Source organism: Oncorhynchus kisutch, linkage group LG12 (assembly GCF_002021735.2).
Source record: "Oncorhynchus kisutch isolate 150728-3 linkage group LG12, Okis_V2, whole genome shotgun sequence".
NCBI lineage: Eukaryota > Metazoa > Chordata > Actinopteri > Salmoniformes > Salmonidae > Oncorhynchus > Oncorhynchus kisutch.
Window position 1 is genome coordinate 51,389,508 of NC_034185.2, and position 17,992 is coordinate 51,407,499.

Genomic DNA, 17,992 nt, shown 5'->3' on the forward strand with positions numbered 1-17,992 from the left:
TTATTAACCATGCCAAACATAACATATCACACTAATTTGAGTGTCCTGGATTATTTTTACTATGTTACACGTAGTCTGAGACCAGGCTGGTTTTTCAGCCTAGTCACTTTTGGCAGGTATTGTTCTGAAGCCACATCACACCAGCAGCACCTCTTGTGGCTTCTTCTATTGATGATTGATACTGTATTTTGAGCAGAGCTCTGGTCTCTTGTCAAAAGTAGTGCTCTGTAAAGTTGAAAGGGTGCCATTTGGGACACAAACACTGCCCATTATTAACCTGTTTTTCTCCTCTTGTTATTTCAGCGTATAATCACCAACACCGAGAACATACTGCTATGGCAGAACCAGATGTACAATTTAAGGTGAGTCTTTGACTGTGTCTTATGGCACCCTACTCCCTATATAGTGCACAACTTTTGACTAGGGCCCATAGGGCTTTGGCCCCATTAAGCATTGCCTGATGTGAACTATTCCTTGAAGAAAAGAGATCTCAGATGACCTAAGATTAATAATTGATGACTTGGATAAAGCTGGAAAGGGTTACAAAAGTATCTCTAAAAGCCTTGATATTCATCAATCCATGGTTGGACAAATAGTCTATAAATAAAGTTCAGCACTGTTGCAACTTTCCCTAGGAATGGCCGTCCTACAAAGATGACTGCAAGAGCACAGCGCAGAATGCTTAATGAGGTTAGGAAGAATCCTTGAGTGTTAGCTAAAGACTTACAGAAATCTCTGGAACATGCTAACATCTGTCATCAAAAAGAAAGGAGGACCAAGACACTCTTCATATAATTAATTAAAATGCCTTTATTGGTATGGCATGTTCAATAGAAACAAAGTTTTTTTTAAACCGACGCGTTTCGGCTGCATGGCCTTCATCAGGGAGTACAAAAAAAAGAATACAATGTCCTCTTTTGAACAACTTTTCCAATTAGTCCTAATTGGAAGAGGGAGTGGTTGCAAAATTGATTACACACCTAGTAAGCAATACTATACACATTAAAAGGTGAAATGCTGTAGCTATGTTATCATAAAAATACAACTCCAAGCTAGAAGTATCAGAACACTTAGAAAGGTAGTTCTAACCTTAAATGTGACTGGGAGAAGTGTCAAGAATAAGAAAACAATATATTCCATAGTACACAAGAACACAGAAAAACATGAACAACAACAGTCTAAACATAGCTGAGGGCAATTGAGCAAAATGTCCACTAGATGACAGCAAATGGACCTATCACGACCCTACAGGAAGGGTGCGAAATCCATATCTTCATTTAAACCAGGGTATTTAGTGGCCTGTAGTTTGTAAATCCATATCTTCATTTAAACCAGGGTATTTAGTGGCCTGTAGTTTGTAAATCCAAAAACGTTCCCTTTGGTTTAACTGTTTAAGACGGTCCCCTTTTCTAATAGAGGCCGGAATATGATCAATACCCATAGCTTGTAGGGAGGCAGGGTTGCTATGGAGTAAGGACTTGTAGTGCCTTGCCATGGGGTAGTCTTCATTACCTACCTGTATGGCGTACTTGTGTTCCGCAAAGCGGTCTTGAAGGCGACTCTTTGTCCGTCCAATGTAGAACACCTTGCACTGTGAACATTCCAATCTATAGATGACATGAGTGGTTTTGCAGTTAATGAAATACTTGATGTAATACTCCATTTAGGAAGCTGTGTCAACAAAATACTTCTTCTGTGCAATATTACTGCAATGGTTGCAATGGTTACATTTAAAAGAGCCCTTGGGTTTGTGGTCAAGCCAATTTTTTTTGAGAGTCACCCGGAAGATAACTGTGGACTAATTTGTCATTTAGGGTCGGACATCTCTTAAAGCTTATGACTGGTGGCTCAGGAAAGACTTGGCGTAGTAGCGTATCACTTTGGATGATTCCCCAATAATTTTTAATGATTATTTTAATGTTCTCTGCTTCAGTGCTTTATTTTGTATTTTTTTTTTAAATACACTCTCTGATGTATCACGGGGCTCTCCCCTTCACAACAAGTTCCCTCTGTCAAGTAATCCAGCCCTTATACCGGCATCTTTCAGGACCTGAACGCTGTAGCCCCATTCAAGAAGCGATTCTCCAATTCAGCAGATTTGACACTGTAGTCTGTTTCCTGATCGCAAATTCTGTGGACTCTTTGGAATTGGCCATATGGAATATTCTCTTTTAGCCTTTTGGGGTGAAAGCTGTCTGCCCTCAGAATGGTATTCCCATCTGTAGGCTTCCTAAAGATTGATGTGTGCAAACAACCTTTGTCATTTTTACTAATGTCAAGGTCCAAAAAATGAATGTTATCCTTGCTGTACTCCATAGTTAGTTTGATGTTAGGATTAATGTTAAGGTTTTGGTGGAAGGAAATAAGTTAATATTCTGAGCCGGACCAAAACAGGCAAACATCATCAATATAGCATCCCCACCAAAATGAAGTCATTTACCCAAGTACAAACCAACGTAGGAAGGGCTGTAGCTCCCATGGCACACCCTGTGTTAACGAGTCTACGATACTTAAAACACTAAACAAGAATGGTTTTCATGGGAGGACACCACGGAAGAAGCCACTGCTGTCCAGAAAAAAAACATTGCTGCAAGTCTTAAGTTTGCAAAATAGCACCTGGATGTTCCACGGCGCTACTAGCAAAATATTCTGTGGACAGATAACTAAAGTTCAGTTGTTTGGAAGGAAGGAATACAACAACACTGTCTGGAGAAAAAAAGGCACTCCACACCAACATCAACACCTCATCCCAACTGTAAAATATGGTGGAGGGAGCATCATGGTTTGGGGCTGCTTTGCTACCTCAGGGCTTGGACAGCTTGCTATCGTCGACGGAAAAAGGAATTCCCATGTTTATCAAGACATTTTGTAGGAGAATGTAAGGCTCTGTCCGCCAATTGAAGCGCAACAGAAGTTGGGTGATGCAACAGGACAACGACCCAAAACACAGAAATAAATCAACAGAAGAAAATACGCCTTCTGGAGTGACCCAGTCATAGTCCTGACCTCAACCCGATTGAGATGCTGTGGCATGACCTCGAGTGGTTCACACCAGACATCCCAAGAATATTGCTGAACTGAAACAGTTTTGTAAAGAGGAATTGTCCAAAATTACTCCTGACATTTGTGCAGGTCTGATACGCAACTACAGAAAATGTTTGGTTGGGGTTTTGCTGCCACAGGATGGTCAACCAGTTATTAAATTCAAGGGTTCACATATTTTTTCTTGCCACCGTATATAGGTGTCATTTGGGATGCACACTTTGGTTTGGACTTGTTCCTTCGTCTAGCAATAACCAGTACTACATTGGTGTTTAGTTGCTATTCCTTTTGACCAATGTGTTCTTTTAATTACTACCCGTGTTTCAGCTAGTGTTGTGCGGAGATGGAGGCACAGGAAAAACCACCTTCGTGAAGAGGCATTTAACGGGAGAGTTTGAAAAGAAATACGTTGGTGAGTTTCTCAGAGTCCAGACAGTCCTCTGTCCCCCTTCTCTCTCTCAGCTTTTACGTACCTCTTCTTTTTCGTCTTCGTCTTCTGCTTCATCTCCTTCATAACACCACCATACCTTCAATCAATAATCAGACTTAATTCTCTCCTGAGGGAAATTTAGTTTGCAGGCAAACTTTATAATTGTAGACTTAAAAAGACGCAATGATGTGTTTCTGCGCATGAATTTAGCTAGCCAACGTGGAAAAGCTGTTTCTGACTGTCTTGGATACTAGGCTTCATTGTTTTTCAACCTGGACTCTGGGGTAGACGTAACATAGTAAATGCACATTTGTCTCCTTCCCTTTGGTAGGCTATGTTAAGGGAAGGACATTTATTTGTGGATGTCCCTCATCCATTTTGCATGATATGTCACGAATTACAATTCATATATGTAATTTGCAATACTTCTATTTTACAAATTACAATTTATTGTGGCTAACTTTAGCTAGGTGGGTCGCGTGATCAAAAAAAATGCAATCCATACAAGAGTATAAACCATTCTAGATCCCTGAACCATGGCTGACCTGCCCCTCGCTCACCCTTCTCTTCCCCCTGTAGCGACTCTGGGAGTAGAGGTGCACCCCTTGGTCTTCCACACCACTCGAGGGACCATCAAGTACAATGTCTGGGACACAGCCGGCCAGGAGAAGTTTGGGGGGCTCAGAGATGGCTACTACATACAGGGTACGTCACATTTGTGTGGGTCACATGTCCGTGTGTTGTATTGTAGTAGAACCAGAGTAGGTCACATCCTGTCCTCAGATCTCTATACAATCTTACCCTCTGGTGCAAAATGACTTGGATGGGTACGGACTCCACATATTTAACGATTATCTGATACACTCGATTACTCTCCCCCTTCCACTCTTCTCTCCCCTATCTCTCTCCAGCCCAGTGTGCGATCATCATGTTCGACGTCACATCTCGCGTCACCTACAAGAACGTGCCCAACTGGCACCGCGACCTGGTGCGCGTCTGCGAGAACATACCCATAGTCCTGTGCGGAAACAAGGTGGACATCAAGGACAGGAAGGTCAAAGCCAAGAGCATCGTGTTCCACCGCAAGAAGAACCTTCAGGTAACCGTGGCAACGCCAGCCCGACTCACATGTTAAGATGGGTGTGTTAGTTGACAGGTTAAAAAAAAACACTGTCTCTACAAGTATATACAGTTGAAGTCGGAAGTTTACATACACTTAGTTTGGAGTCATTAAAACTCGCTTTTTAACCAATCCACACATTTTTTTGTTCACAAACTATAGTTTTGGCAACTTTGTGCATGACACAAGTAATTTTTACAACAATTGTTTACAGACATTATTTCACTTATAAGTCACTGTATCACAATTCCAGTGGGTCAGAAGTTCACATACACTAAGTTGACTGTGCCTTTAAACAGCTTGGAAAATTCCAGAAAATTATGTTGAGGCTTTAGAAGCTTCTGATAGGGAAATGTACATTATTTGACTCAATTGGAGGTGTACCTGTGGATGTATTTCAAGGCCTACCTTCAAACTCAGTGCCTCTTTGCGTGACGTTATGGGAAAATCAAAATAAATCAGTAAAGACCTCAGAAAAAAAATTGTAGACCTTCACAAGTCTGGTTCATCCTTGGGAGCAATTTGCAAACGCCTGAAGGTACCATGTTCATCTGTACAAACAATAGTACGCAAGTATAAACACCATGGGACCACGCAGCCAACATACCCCTCAGGAAGGAGATGCGTTCTGTCTCCTAGAGATGAACGTACTTTGGTGTGAAAAGTGCAAATCAATCCCAGAACAACAGCAAAGGACCTTGTGAAGATGCTGGAGGAAACCGGTACAAAAGTATCTATATCCACAGTAAAACGAGCCCTATATCAACATAACCTGAAAGGGCCTCTCAGCAAGGAAGAAGCCACTGCTCCAAAACCGCCATTTAAAAAAGCCAGACTACGGTATTCAACTGCACATGGGGACAAAGACTGTACTTTTTGGAGAAATGTCCTCGGGTCTGATGAAACACAAATAGAACTGTTTGGCCATAATGACCATCATTATGTTTGGAGGAAAAAGGAGGAGACTTGCAAGCCGAAGAACACCAACCCAACCGTGGAGCACGGGGGTGGCAGTATCACTTTGTGGGGTGGCTTTTCTGCAGGAGGGACTGGTGCACTTCACAAAATAGATGGCGTCATAAGGAAGGAATATTATGTGGGTATATTGAAGCAACATCTCAAGACATCAGTTAAAGTTAAAGTTAAAGTTTGGTTGCAAATGGGTCTTCCTAATGTACAATGACCCCAAGCATGCTTCCAAAGTTGTGTCAAAATGGCATAAGGGCAACGCGGTCAAGGTATTGGAGTGGCCATCACAAAGCCCTGACCTCAATCCCATATCAAATTTGTAGACAGACCTGAAAAAGCTTGTGCGAGCAAGCAGGCAAACAAACCTGACTCAGTTACACCAGCTCTGTCAGGAGGAATGGGCCAAAATTCACCCAACTTATTGTGGGAAGCTTGTGGAAGGCTACTCAAAACGTTTGACCCAACTTAATCTATTTTAAAGACAATGCTACCAAATACTAATAGACTGTATGTAAACTTCTGACCCACTGGGAATGTGATGTAAGAAATAAGCTGAAATATATCATTATTCTGACATTTCACATTCTTAAAATAAAGTGGTGGTCCTAACTGACCTAAGACAGGGCATTTTTACTAGGCTTAAATGTCAGGAATTGTGAAACTGAGTTTAAATGTATTTGGATAAGGTGTATGTAAACTTCTGACTTCAACTGTATGCCTCAGCTGGAGTGCGGTGTCTGCAGTGTTTCTCCCTTCCTTGGTTCCTTTCTTTAGGTGGGAGAGCTAAAATAGCATTTAATTAGCCAAAATAGATTTGATTAGATAGTTTGGACACCATCTCATTCAAGGGTTTTTCTTTATTTTTTACTATGTTCTACATTGTAGAATAATAGTGAAGAGATCACTACTATGAAATTACACACATGGAATTATGTAGTAACCAAAAAAGTATTTTATATTTGAGATTCTTCAAAGTAGCCACTCTTTGCCTTTTTGACAACTTTGCACACCAGCTTCATGAGGTAGCCACCTGGAATGCATTTCAATTAACAGGTGTGCCTTGTTAAAAGTTCATTTCTGGAACTATTTTCCTTAATGCATTTGAGCCAATCAGTTGTGTTGTGACAAGCTAGGTGTGGTATGTGGAATACCAAGTCCATATTATGGCAAGAACAGCTCAAATAAGCAAAGCAGATCACAATCACCTGACCTCAACCCAATTGAGATGGTTTGGTATGAGTTGGACTGCAGAGTGAAGGAAAAGCAGCCAACGAGTGCTCAGAATATGTGGGAACTCCTTCAAGACTGTTGCAAAAGCCATCCAGGTGACTTCCTCATGAAGCTAGTTGAGAGAATGCCAAGAGTGTGCCAAGCTGTCATCAAGGAAAAGGGTGGCTACGTTGAAGAATGTAAAATATAATTTTTGGGTTACTGCATGATTCCATATGTGTTATTTCATAGTTTTGATGTATTCACTACTCTAAATTGTTGAAAAAAAGTACAAATAAAGAAAAACCCTTGAATGAGTAGGTGTTTATAAACCTTTGACTTGTGTGTGTGAATGAGAGGGCGAGAGAGAGCCTGGATAGAGAAGACCATACCTAATTGACTGACACACTCCACCTCCCCATCAGTACTATGACATCTCAGCCAAGAGTAACTACAACTTTGAGAAGCCCTTCCTGTGGCTGGCCAGGAAGCTGGTAGGGGACCCCAACCTAGAATTTGTGGAGATGCCAGCCCTCGCCCCCCCAGAAGTCGTCATGGACGCCTCCCTGGCTGCGCAGTACGAGAACGACCTTAAGGTGCGTACACGCATGCAGAAATCGTACACACGCAGAAGACCCACAAATGCAGAAGTCGCACACGCTATACACCGTACACACAGGCTGGGTCAGTGTTCGAGGTGTTATTTATTTTAATTGTTTGTATTTACATCAGGAACTTGCAAACAACTATTTCATTTTACAGGTGATAAAAATAATGAATACACCATTTTTCCTCACGCCTCCAGGTTGCCGCAGCAACAGGGCTTCCAGATGAAGACGACGACCTTTAACCTGTGACCTCGCTGGCCTCCAGTGTTCTGGGAGCGTGCCCTATTGATGACCTTTTAATTGTAAAAAAATTCCCCCAATGTTTTTTTGTGTGTTTCAAACTGAGAATGTGTGTCTGGTTGCGTGAAGATTTCAGTAGAGACCAACCGGAGTAAAAGTTTAGACTGCTCAAAGTAGGCATTACTCACACACGCATACAAATGAAAGACTTTGTACGCTCGCTATACTATACTGACTAAGGGTGATATGAAATCACACTAAATAAAAAGTATTTGAATACAAACTAGCTGCTGTGTCAATCCATGTGAACAGAATCGGCGTGTGAATGGAATTCAGCAAAAATCACATTTCTCAATACTCTCAGCGTCAAGGGTTTGGCCATCTTTGTAAATAAGACTTGCCTAGTTACATAAAGGTTCAATAAATTAAAAAAACACAATACCCCGTAATTACAAAGTGACACAAATTTTTTATTTAAAAAATATATATAATTATTTTTTTTACATAAGTATTCACACCCCTGAGTCAATACATGTTAGAATCACCTTTGGCAGTGATTACCCAGAAAGACTCATAAGTGTAAGTCTAAGAGCTTTGCACACCTGGATTGTACAATATTTGCACATTTGTTATTTAAATTCTTCAATCTCTGTCAAGTTGGTTGTTGATCATTCCTAGACAGCCAATTTTAGGTCTTGACATAGATTTAAGTCAACTGTAACTAGACCACTCAAGAACATTCAATGTCGTCTTGGTAAGCAACCAGTGTATATTTGGCCTCTTTTTTTAGGTTATTGCCCTGATGAAAGGTGGATTTGTCTCCCAGTGTCTGTCGGACAGCAGACAACCAGGTTTTCCTCTATGATTTTACCTGTGCTTAGGTCTATTCCATGTAGTTTTATCCTAAAAACAACTCTAGTCCTTGCCGATGACAATGCTTGTAAATATGAAGAGTGGCACTAAGTGGCGTTGGATTTGCCTCAAACATAACGCTTTGTATTTAGGAAATAAAGTTAATTTCTTAGCCACATTTTTTTTTCAATTTTTATTTAGTGCATTGCAAAAGGATACATGTTTTGGAATATTTTTATTCTGTGCATTCTTCCTTTTCACTCTGTCATTTAGGTTATTTTTGTGGAGTAACTACAATGTTAATCTATCGCAGACATTCAACTCTTAACTGTTTTGAAAAGTCCCCGTCGGCCTCATGGTGAAATCCCTGAGTGGTTTCCTTCCTCTCCGGGAACTGAGTTAGGAAGGATACCTGTATCTTTGTAGTGACTGAGTGTATTGACCCACCATTCAAAGTGGGGAGGACGGGCTTGTGATGATGGTTGGAGTGGAATCTGTGGAATGGTATCAAATGAATCAGGCACATGGTTTCCATATGTTTGATACCATTCCATGTGGCTCCTTTCCAGACATTATTATGCGCCTTCCTCCCCTCAGCAGCCTCCAGTGAACTTCACCATGCTCAAAGGGATATATTCAATGTCTGCTTTTTTCTTTTTTACCGATCTACCAAAAGGTTCCCTTTTACGAGGCATTGGAAAACCTCAATGGTCTTTTTGGTTGAATCTGTGTTTGAAATTAATTGCTCTACTGAGGGACCTTACAGATAATTGTATGTGGGGAGTACAGAGATGAGGTAGTCATTCAAAAATCATGTTAAACACTATTATTGCACACAGAGTGACTCCACGGAATGTAACATGTTAAGCACATTTTTACTCAACTTATTTAGGCTTGTCATAACAATGGTGTTGAAAACTTACTGACTCAAGACATTTCAGCTTTTCTTTTTTTCATTAATTTGTAAACATTTCTCAAATATAATTCAGAGTTGAGGAGGCCAGTGACACAATCTCAATTTAAATCCATTTTAAATTCAGGCTGTAACAACAAAATGTGTAAAAAGTCAAGGGGTGTGAATACTTTCTGAAGGCACTGTAGGTATTTTTCTCCACATGTTGTGTTCTATCATGAAAAGTTGTCTTGACAAGTTGTTCTCTTCAGAAACAACCAGCAGACAGGATATTGGTACTCTTGCACCTTTAAATAATTCATAATTCTGACAAAAAAAAAATTGAAATTGGAAATAACTCCACACCTGGTTATTTGAATTTCCACATTGCAGAACCAAATACAATTTTAGAAAATATAACTATTGACAAAATGATTAGCACCCAGTACTAGTACTTGGTTGCACAGCATTTGGTCAGCCTAACTGCTGCTAATTGCACCCCTCAATGAGCTTGCTGTACTTTTCTACTGGCAACTTTGCCCATTCTTCAGCTGTAAATACTCCCAATTCTTCAATGTTTGATGGTTGCCTTTGACCAACTGCTGTTTTCAGATCTCGCCTGAGGTTTTTGACGGGACTCCGATCTGGACTCTTTGCCAGTGTTTCTTCTTGAACCATTCCTGGGTGCTTCTTTATGTGTTCTTGGGGTTGTTGTCCTGCTGGATAACCACGACCTTCGACAGAGACCTCGTTTTTGGAATCTGGGTTGAACACTGCACTCCAAAACTCCTTGATAATCTGCTGATTTCATGATGCCTTGCACATGTTCAAGGCCCCCAGTACCAGAGGCAGCAAAGCAGCCCCACAGTATTATCAAAAAAACTCTCCCATGTTTGGTTATAGGGAGGGTGTTATTTTCTTTGAATGCTTAATTTGGTCATACATCACTGTAGGTCTACTTGGAATTTCGTTTTTTTCAACTGGAGAAGTTTAAAAAAAGACTGGAGTGAAGGGTGACAATATATCAGGCTGCAACTGCACCCAGGGATCGCACATAGTGTCAAGACAAACCCTGAGGGTTTGCAACCTTTTATGTGTAAGAGGTTGAGACATCAGAGAAGAGTTAATACAAGGGAGATTAGGATGGAGGTATGGAATAGGTACACAAGGAGGCAGAGCTGAGTGAAAGAGAGCATCTGAGGCAAGGAGAAGAAGCAAGAATAGAGGAAAAAGGCGGTGACATTTACACACACCAGGGTAAAACCCAAAGGTTTGGTTCTGTAATGAGAGAATGCACCTCTTTTCCAACGTTATTCCACCTCTTTCTGTTTGCTTTCTCGTTTGTCTCTGCGTTCTCTGTATTTCACATTGTGTGCCGGTCACGTGACCCCACAGATCGTAACTCCCGGTCTCCTATTTTCCCAACAGCTGAAGAGAAGTGAAGATCCCATGATGCTACTCAGGCCGTCTGCCATGGTGCTCAATGGCCTAAACTCCACAGGTACAGTAACCTGCCCTCATCATCTTAACACCACAGTGACTGATGTAGATTCTCTCAACTGAAGATATCTCTCTCTCTCTCTCACTCTGTTGTTTTGATTTTACATTTTAGTCATTTAGCAGATGCTCTTATCCTGAGCGACTTACAGGAGTAATTAGGGCTAAGTCCCTTGTTCAAGGGCAGATTTGGGATTTGAACCTACGCTCTTAACAGCTAGGCTACCAGCTGCACCAAATCCAGTGTGCTGATGTATTCAGAATTGGGTTAACTATTGTGGAAAAGGGAGTGGGAGGTTTTTGACTTAAAGTATGCCGTTCTGACTTGGACAAGGCTACTTATATGTCTCAATACTCTCTAAAAGGCATTAATAATGGATAAAACTCACTTTTTAAAAATTGTATCTCTCAATGGAATGATAAGCAGTGCAACCAAACCAATTACTTTCTGTGTGCCTTCAAACCTGACAAAAGAGAGGAAATGAATGAAGGAGGAGAAGAAGAGGGGGGGGTGGAAAAGGGGAGTGAGAGGTTTATCATTTAGAGTAGATGACCGATGAGCAGTCAAGTGAGCCCAAAGAAAGATTTAAGGAAGCAACTGATAGTGTTAGAAACGTCTAGACACATTGCATTTGAGAATCCTATCTAGACCTATTGTCAGAAAACAGTGTGACCTAATGTATTTTCAGGAGGAATGGTGTCGATAAAAAATGCTGCTTCACGTGTTTGTACTATGAAACGTTATGCATTTTTTTTGATTAGCAAATCAAAAAAGGAATACAAAAAATATCTTCATAAATCAATAATCATTGCATCACTTTATTTTGTTGACCTGTCCTTATTTAGCTATATTTAGAAAGTCGATGGGGGTCAAGAAATAACAATTCAAATACAGCCTCTTCTTATTTATAGATGGACAACCCACTGGGTTGACTTTACAGATTTAGAATTTAACCTAATTACCTTTCCATTCGGTGCCCTGTTTGGGTAGTGTGCCCGAAACAGAGATCGTGCGTGATATTTACTTTGCATGCGTTTTTACGCATGCCATTGATCAGAGAGAGAGAGAGAGAGAGAGAGATTAATCGCCCTCTGCACAACTGTTGCTCTAATCCTCTTTGAGAGGATAGGCTTAGTAAAACTACAGGTTGGAGACGCTGCTGCAGCCATATTGAACAGACATTTTGTAAAAAAAAAAGATCTTTTTTAATTTGATGACCATATTCTAATGAGCATTTACCCTACTAAATATTTTTACAATTAACTTTGAAACTTATTTTCGGGCAGGTCACTGGATGAATCAGTAGGCTAATAAATTGTAATTTTCTAATTTGGTAACCTTTTAATTAGCGGTTGTAGATTAGAATAACGCTTTTTGATAGTTTAGAGATTGTGACAGTGACAACACAGTTTTGAAGATGAAAGACCGATTGGAACAGTTGAAGGCGGTAAGCTACGTCTTTTTTATACACTTGTTCATGTTTTCATAGACTTGCTTGCTATTAGCTTAACATAACCGTTGCCAATCATATATAATTATATAATAGGGATGGGGGACGTATCATATTTACTCGTTTGTTTTTGCGCACTAGATGCGGTTGGTCCGGATGAGCGGTTTGGCCATAACGTTAGACCAACTGTTTGAGCCCATTTTCAGGCCTAGAAAAGCGGAAATAGCCTAGTTGAACATTGGGCTAATTAACATTAGAGCATTAATTTAATATAGGAAGTAGGTAGGCCTAATTGGGGTGTGATGATATTCAGGCTGTACACTTGTTTATTGGTGGTGCGTTACAAATGGAGTGGGGTGGATACAGAAAGGGGATCAGAAGGGTTGATTAAGGAAGGATTGTTTTCTAATTTCCTGCACCTCTTCCAAGGTCTCAGTGTCATCGATGTAGGCTATTCATTGTAGCTTGTGTGCGCTGCAATCCTTATTGTGTCTGGTTAAAGAATTTACTTTATAGTGGCGTCAAAACACTGATGTAAGAACCGCTAAAAAGCCTGTGAGTGTGATTATCTCACCACAAACACACTACCACAGCAACCATGTCTGTCTGTGTGTCAACAGAAAAGTGATGTGGCTGGGGATGATGTGGAGATTCCAGTGGAGAACCAAGCCTTTATGGATGACTTCTTCGCCCAGGTATTTCTGACCATACTCCTGTTTGTGTGCGCGTGTGTGTGTTCACCAGTGTGTCATCATTGCCTGTCTCGGTCTCAGATTGAGGAGATTCGCAGCAGCATCGACAAGATAGATGAGAGTGTGGCGCAAGCAAAGAAGCTGTACTCGACCATCCTCTCCGCCCCTACGCCAGAGCAGAGTAAACATCATCATTCAATCCCACTCTCTCTCTGCCCCCGCTCTCTCTCTCTCTCACCCTTCGTTATCTCGCCCACTTTCTTTCCATTCCACATTGTTCATCTTTGTGGCTTGTATGTTACAATCACTCTTTTTTTTCTCTCTCTTTCTCTGTGCTCACCAGAGACGCAGGATGATTTGGAGGCAGTCACCAACGACATCAAGAAAGCAGCCGGCACCGCTCGCAACAAACTAAAGAGTCAGTCCTTCTTGACCCTTTAAATAGTAGACGCACCATATCTGACCCCACCGTCTTTCTGACGACCAACCGTTTTCTGACGACCAGCACGACAGTCATCAAATTGTATAAACGTAGTTTTCCTGTCAAGATAAAGTGTTTTTGAATGCCGTGGACTCCGATGCCATTGTCATTTTGTGTTGTTGTCGGTGGCCGTAGTCACGGTAACGGTTGCATGTTCCCCTCCCTGGCAGGTATCGAGAAGCAACTTGAGACAAACACAGAGGAACGGTCGTCAGCAGACACGAGGATCCGGAAGTCCCAGGTAACCCTTAAAAAAACGAACTAACCTCAACCGTACCCTTAACTCTTGTCGGTTTGCATGTCAATCATGTCCCTGTCATTTTTCTTGTTGGAGACTCGGGTTCCATCCCCACTAGTTACCATAACAACCTCTGTACCCACCTCCACCTTTTCCCAGCATGCCATCCTGGCCAAGAAGTTTGTGGAGGTGATGACCAAGTACAACGAGGCTCAGACAGATTTTAGAGACAAGAGCAAAGGCCGCATTGCCCGGCAGCTGGAGATCAGTGAGTCTGACGTCTATGAACCTTCATAACCATGTGATAACCAAGTCCTAACCAGTAGTAGAGACACGATACCTGGTATAACTAGGGCCAGGGTTTTTTGTTCCTGGACAAGTCAATTGTCAGGGGAAAAAAATCCAGGTCCAAAGTTACATTAAGTCGTAGACGGAAGTGCATGTTTTAGCCTACCACAGACAGACAGACTCAAACCAATACAATGCTCTTTACCAGTTCAAATACTTGGAAAATCCTTTCCCAATATTTTGAGTGTTTGCTTGCATCTGCCTGGAGATGGGCAGGGTTGCAGTTTTGTCACTTTTCTTTTCTGGTTTATTAAGCCAGACAAGCTCAGACAGACACAGATAAAGTATTTGAAACCCAGATGTGCTGTTGATGGCGTGTATTAGTATATTCTATGCCAGCATTAAGGGCCTGTTATATGTTAACTTGCTATTAAGCCTTTCAAACATGTTATTAACCCTTTCATACATGTTATTAACCCCTTTCTGTAAACTCTCCACTCCACAGCGGGAAAAACAACGACCGACGAGGAGCTGGAGGAGATGTTGGAAGGAGGGAACGCAGCCGTCTTCACCGCAGGGGTAATTCTGTGTGTGTTCATGCGTATGTGTGCATGTGTACAAGTGAGAATGTTTGTGAGTGTGTGTGTTCAAGCGAGAATGTTTGAGTGTGTATGTTGTGTATATCCTCTCCTAGTGTGGGTGTTAAACCGTTGTGTATATCCTCTCCTAGTGTGGGTGTTAAACCTTTGTGTATATCCTCTCCTAGTGTGGGTGTTAAACCTTTGCGTATATCCTCTCCTAGTGTAGGTGTTAAACCTTTGTGTATATCCTCTCCTAGTGTGGGTGTTAAACCGTTGTGTATATCCTCTCCTAGTGTGGATGTTAAACCGTTGTGTATATCCTCTCCGAGTGTGGGTGTTAAACCTTTGTGTATATCCTCTCCTAGTGTGGGTGTTAAACCGCTGTGTATATCCTCTCCTAGTGTGGGTGTTAAACCTTTGTGTATATCCTCTCCTAGTGTGGGTGTTAAACCGTTGTGTATATCCTCTCCTAGTGTGGGTGTTAAACCGTTGTGTATATCCTCTCCTAGTGTGGGTGTTAAACCTTTGTGTATATCCTCTCCTAGTGTGGGTGTTAAACCGTTGTGTATATCCTCTCCTATGTGTGGGTGTTAAACCGTTGTGTATATCTTCTCGTATGTGTTTTGTAGATCATGGAGTCGGGTATATCGAAGCAGGCGTTGAATGAGATCGAGGCGCGGCATAAAGATATTGTGAGGCTGGAGAGCAGCATCAAAGAGCTTCATGACATGTTCGTGGACATTGCTATGCTGGTGGAGAACCAGGTAACCCTTCGCTCCTTTTAGTGTGCATCCCAAATGGTACCCTATTCCCTACGTAGTGCACTGCTTTTGACCGCTGTTTGTGTGTGCCTCTCCCAACACTCCGCCCACTCCCTTCACAGGGCGGTATGATTGACAAGATTGAGAGCAACATGGACCAATCGGTGGGCTTCGTAGAGCGGGCTGTTGCCGACACCAAGAAAGCAGCCAAATTTCAGCAGGAGGCCCGTAGGGTGAGTGGGGCTGAAACCATAGAATTAGAATGAGTAGAATGGCCGTCCACATTCAGGTCAATGATGCCATAATAGGTAATTATATTTATATGGCTGCAATGTTTATAGGTCCACTTCAGTCCGGACCCTAGACCTATTATCTATCACCTTGGTCCATACAGGAGAAGGGATACATTGGCTTAGTCACAAATGGCACTCTGTTACCCTTAAAGTACTGCACTATACAGGGAAAAGGTTGCCATTTGGGACATACGCTAAATATATTGTCTTGCTACAGGGGGTTCAGCATTCTCACTGATGCAAAGAATCTCTTAAAAGCTTCAGAACTTGCAATGGCACATTGAGTCTCTAAATATTTATTGTGGGTTATGATTTCTCTCTGTGGTCAGGTCAATCTTCCCTTTTGTTTTTCTGAGTTTTTTCTTGTTCTCTTTCTTCTCTCCCTTCCCTTCATTGTTTCTTTGTATTTATTCCTCCTCTTCCTCCTCCGTGTTCTCTTGCTCTCTCGCATCCTCTGTCTTTCTTTGCCTCTTTCTTTCCTTCCTCTGCCCTTTAGAAGCAGATGATGATCACGTGCTGCTGTGTCATTCTCTGTGTCATCGGAGGGTCCTTCCTCTACAGCTTTATCAAATAGGAAATACCGTCTGGGGGAAAACTTGTTGTGAAACTGAGAGGTGTTCAAAACTCCAAACTTCAACTTTTAAATCATGTATTGATCCAGAAGGATGTTACCCTGGTCACAGATCTCTTTGTACTCTTGCAAATGCCATTCCTGTCCCTGTCAAGTTTGATCAGGGCCTGGATTTATAAAGCCTTTCAGAGTATGAGTACAGATCTGGGATCAGTTGAACCTTTTAGATCACAATGAATAAGATTACATGGACAGGCGGGGCAGGATCCTAGATGAGCACTCCTACTCTGAGATGCTTTATGAATACGGAACCAGATTAGATCACGTTAGATCCAGGTTATTCTTATGTGTGTCCCACATGGCACCCTATTCCCCTTGTAGTATATAGGAAATAGGGTGCCATTTGGGATGTAGACTTAGGCTGTATTATTGGCCTCTTAACGTGATAATCACTTATGACTCTGGCCTCAGGGGAAGTTGAAGAGGAGTGTCCCAGATTACCCCCAGTTTAACCTGGGTGGATGGATCAACAGTGGTCACTCTGTCTGTCAAGAGATGCATACAGCGCTACTCAGAGGGGAGACACTTCAGTCTTGCTTAAGGCCTTCCACCCTTTCGTCTTCTCTCTCCCTCTTTCCTTTCGTCTCTTTCTGTCTTTCTCTCTCTCTCTCTCTCTCACACACACACTCTCTCTCCCTCTTTTCCCCTCTCTCTCTCGTTCCTCTTTTCAGGCATGCTTCTACCCACAGCTCCTTTTCCCACTTCAAGGATTTGTCAATTAGCTTTGGTAGTGTGGCTCCTTAATAATCTAAGCCAAGACAGGTCAACGATAACACTGTGTAATCATGTCAAGTAACCTAAAGATATTGGTAAACAAATCAATATGATAAAACGATGATTCACTGCCCTATTGTCAGCTAGTAATCAAAATGACCCCAAAATGGCACGTTTTTATGTTATTATTGTGTGTTGAAGTTACTGCTTAATATTGCACTCGTGTCATTTTTATCCTACATGTGTGTCAATGCATGTACCACCAGGGATCATGCCTGTGTCATAAAACTGTCACCTGCACTCTCTCTACAAATGATGTGTAAAAACCCTGTATTGAAGCCAACGTGCAGCCATCTTGGTAATCCTCCTCAATGGTTAAAAGATTTTGGAAGCTATAGAAATGCATTTGTTAATGTCTACATTCGTTTTGACACGTTTATTCTATTAAGACGCTTTAATGCATACTTTTAAATTCTATTATGTGGCCTAAACATTTTTTTTTTAAATGGGGAGAGTACTAATGTTACTGTCCCCACTACAAAAAAAAAAACTTAAATATATGTAATTTTGTCTTTGAAATACTATGGAGGACTACTCCTTCTAGGGAGTGCCAATATGGCCAACCGGTGGCCAATACATAGCATCAGCAGTCCAGGGTTTATTTATATAAGTCATTGCTCTCTACCCCCTCTAATAATAGATAGGATAGTATTTTTGTTGTGATGCAAGCAAGCAGTATCAAGTGAATAGCCAATATGTCTGTGTCTGTTTGTGTCTTCAGTCACATACATTTGTAGTGATTTTGTAGGCGTTTATATGGAAAATGTTATCTGAACAAAATGTAAGGTCAGGTTTCAGTTTTTTGTAGCTTTTCCCGTCTGTTGACAAATAATACAAATTTAAAAAATCGCCATTTGCCAAGTGTTTTTATTAGTAAGTTTTCATTATTCAACTACATTAAGCTGTTTTGAAAAATAGGAATACAACAAAACGAATTGCCTTT

At 41.4% G+C, this 17,992-nt stretch overlaps 2 protein-coding genes across 5 annotated transcripts in view; both read left to right on the forward strand.

The window, feature by feature from the left end:
* The window catches only part of LOC109901148 (GTP-binding nuclear protein Ran), a 9,596-nt gene extending 1,692 nt beyond the window's left edge, over positions 1–7,904 (forward strand). The window contains exons 2-7 of the mRNA XM_020497192.2: positions 304–362; positions 3,370–3,454; positions 4,052–4,177; positions 4,384–4,571; positions 7,196–7,366; positions 7,576–7,904. Of these exons, the coding sequence (XP_020352781.1) occupies positions 336–362; positions 3,370–3,454; positions 4,052–4,177; positions 4,384–4,571; positions 7,196–7,366; positions 7,576–7,620 (642 nt within the window). The 5' untranslated portion in view covers positions 304–335 and the 3' untranslated portion in view covers positions 7,621–7,904. The remainder of the gene's footprint in view (positions 1–303; positions 363–3,369; positions 3,455–4,051; positions 4,178–4,383; positions 4,572–7,195; positions 7,367–7,575) is intronic.
* A 2,867-nt stretch (positions 7,905–10,771) lies between these two features.
* On the forward strand, positions 10,772–17,898 carry stx3a (syntaxin 3a). 4 transcript variants are annotated; one of them, XM_031837787.1, is made up of 10 exons: positions 10,773–10,863; positions 12,931–13,005; positions 13,084–13,183; positions 13,346–13,420; positions 13,654–13,724; positions 13,881–13,989; positions 14,515–14,588; positions 15,220–15,354; positions 15,474–15,584; positions 16,141–17,898. In XM_031837787.1, the coding sequence occupies exons 2-10, from the start codon at positions 12,985–12,987 to the stop codon at positions 16,216–16,218; spliced, it is 774 nt and encodes a 257-aa protein (XP_031693647.1). In that variant the 5' UTR covers positions 10,773–10,863; positions 12,931–12,984; the 3' UTR covers positions 16,219–17,898. The 4 variants fall into 4 exon arrangements, with proteins under 4 accessions (XP_020351648.1, XP_031693647.1, XP_031693646.1 ...); XM_020496058.2 differs by lacking the exon at positions 10,773–10,863 and adding an exon at positions 11,108–12,307; XM_020496059.2 differs by having other exon boundaries at positions 10,772–10,863; positions 12,931–13,183.
* The last annotated feature ends 94 nt before the right edge of the window (positions 17,899–17,992 follow it).

Bases quoted from the DNA above. Each gene is read 5' to 3' on its own strand.
- stx3a (XM_031837786.1), top strand. From the start codon at position 12,278: ATGAAAGACCGATTGGAACAGTTGAAGGCG. The intron at 12,308-12,930 runs GTAAGCTACGTC...GTGTGTCAACAG, and splicing joins GATTGGAACAGTTGAAGGCG to AAAAGTGATGTGGCTGGGGA. The intron at 15,585-16,140 runs GTGAGTGGGGCT...TCTGCCCTTTAG, and splicing joins TTCAGCAGGAGGCCCGTAGG to AAGCAGATGATGATCACGTG.